Source organism: Asparagus officinalis, chromosome 1, assembly GCF_001876935.1.
Source record: "Asparagus officinalis chromosome 1, Aspof.V1, whole genome shotgun sequence".
In the NCBI taxonomy this organism is placed as follows: Eukaryota; Viridiplantae; Streptophyta; class Magnoliopsida; order Asparagales; family Asparagaceae; genus Asparagus; species Asparagus officinalis.
This window is the reverse complement of record NC_033794.1, coordinates 16,014,878-16,016,046: the sequence shown is the minus strand read 5'-3', so window position 1 is coordinate 16,016,046 and position 1,169 is coordinate 16,014,878. Positions and strand designations below refer to the sequence as shown.

The following is a 1,169-nucleotide window of genomic DNA, read 5'->3' as shown; positions in this document are numbered from 1 at the left end:
AGGCCTCCCCGACTCACTCGCTCAATTATTATTATTTCATCATCTTGTCTCAGATTCTCATCTTTGTTTCTAGCCCAGCCTTCCCAACTACTGCCCTTTTTTCCTTATATATATATAAAACAAATTTTTTTTTTAAAGTTTTCTTTATGTCCTGCGTTTTCGTATCATATATTTATTTATAGTCACAGTAAATCATTTCATCATTTCTTTTAATTTGTTTCATCACAAAAATTTGTTCGTTATATCGGTATCAAAGTCTCCTTCACAATCCAAGATTTCTCAGTTTAAGTCAATCTAGAATCTCTAGGAACTTGGTTTCCACTCAAAGCCGTGATCTTTTTCTAATACCTGGTTGATTGTTCTCAGCTTTAACCGCCAAATCTATCTCAACCCCCCCCCCCCCCCCCCCCCCCCCTCCACCTTTTTTTTTCTAACTGTCAATCAATCTTCCCCATTGGTTTTCAGCTACCATTCTTTGTGAACTCTTGCCCCAATGGAAACCTGTTCGAATTCCCAATTCATCTCACAACTGGTAAAAAAAAATTTGCATTTTCCAGTCCCACTCGACGCTGACATAGCGCTCGATGAAAATCCCACTGACAAACCTCGCCCTTTCCAATGTCATAGTCCTGTTGCTTGCCCGTCCCGAATGCGTCTCTGCCTCGCCTGCGCTCGCTGGGCCTACAAGCGCTGCTCCACACTGGCCGGCCACGACAGCGAGACGTGGGGCCTCGCCTCGCCCGAAGAATTCGAGCCGGTCCCTCGGATCTGCCGCTACATTCTTGCAGTCTACGAGGACGATCTCGAGCACCCATTGTGGGCCCCGCCCGGCGGCTATGGCATGAATCCTCGATGGGTTGTCGGTCGCAAGACCTATGAAGACACTGGGGGTAGAGCCCCTCCGTATTTGATATACATTGACCATGATCATGTTGACATAGTTCTTGCTGTCAGAGGCCTTAATATGGCCAAGGAAACGGACTATGCACTGTTGTTGGATAATAGGCTAGGGAAGATGAAGTTGGATGGTGGGTATGTTCATAATGGGCTTTTGAAGGCGGCGGCGTGGATATTAGATGCTGAGTGTGATGTTTTGAGGGAGTTAGTGGAGAAGTATGAGGATTATAGTCTTACTTTTGCCGGGCATTCTTTGGGATCGGGTGTGGCGG

At 46.2% G+C, this 1,169-nt stretch overlaps 1 protein-coding gene across 1 annotated transcript in view; it reads left to right on the top strand.

Annotated features, from left to right (window-relative positions):
• The window catches only part of LOC109819594, a 7,014-nt gene continuing 6,377 nt past the window's right edge, over positions 533-1,169 (top strand). The window contains 1 exon segment of the mRNA XM_020385367.1: positions 533-1,169. This exon segment is cut by the window's right edge and continues 5 nt beyond it. Within this exon segment, the coding sequence (XP_020240956.1) occupies positions 650-1,169 (520 nt within the window). The 5' untranslated portion in view covers positions 533-649.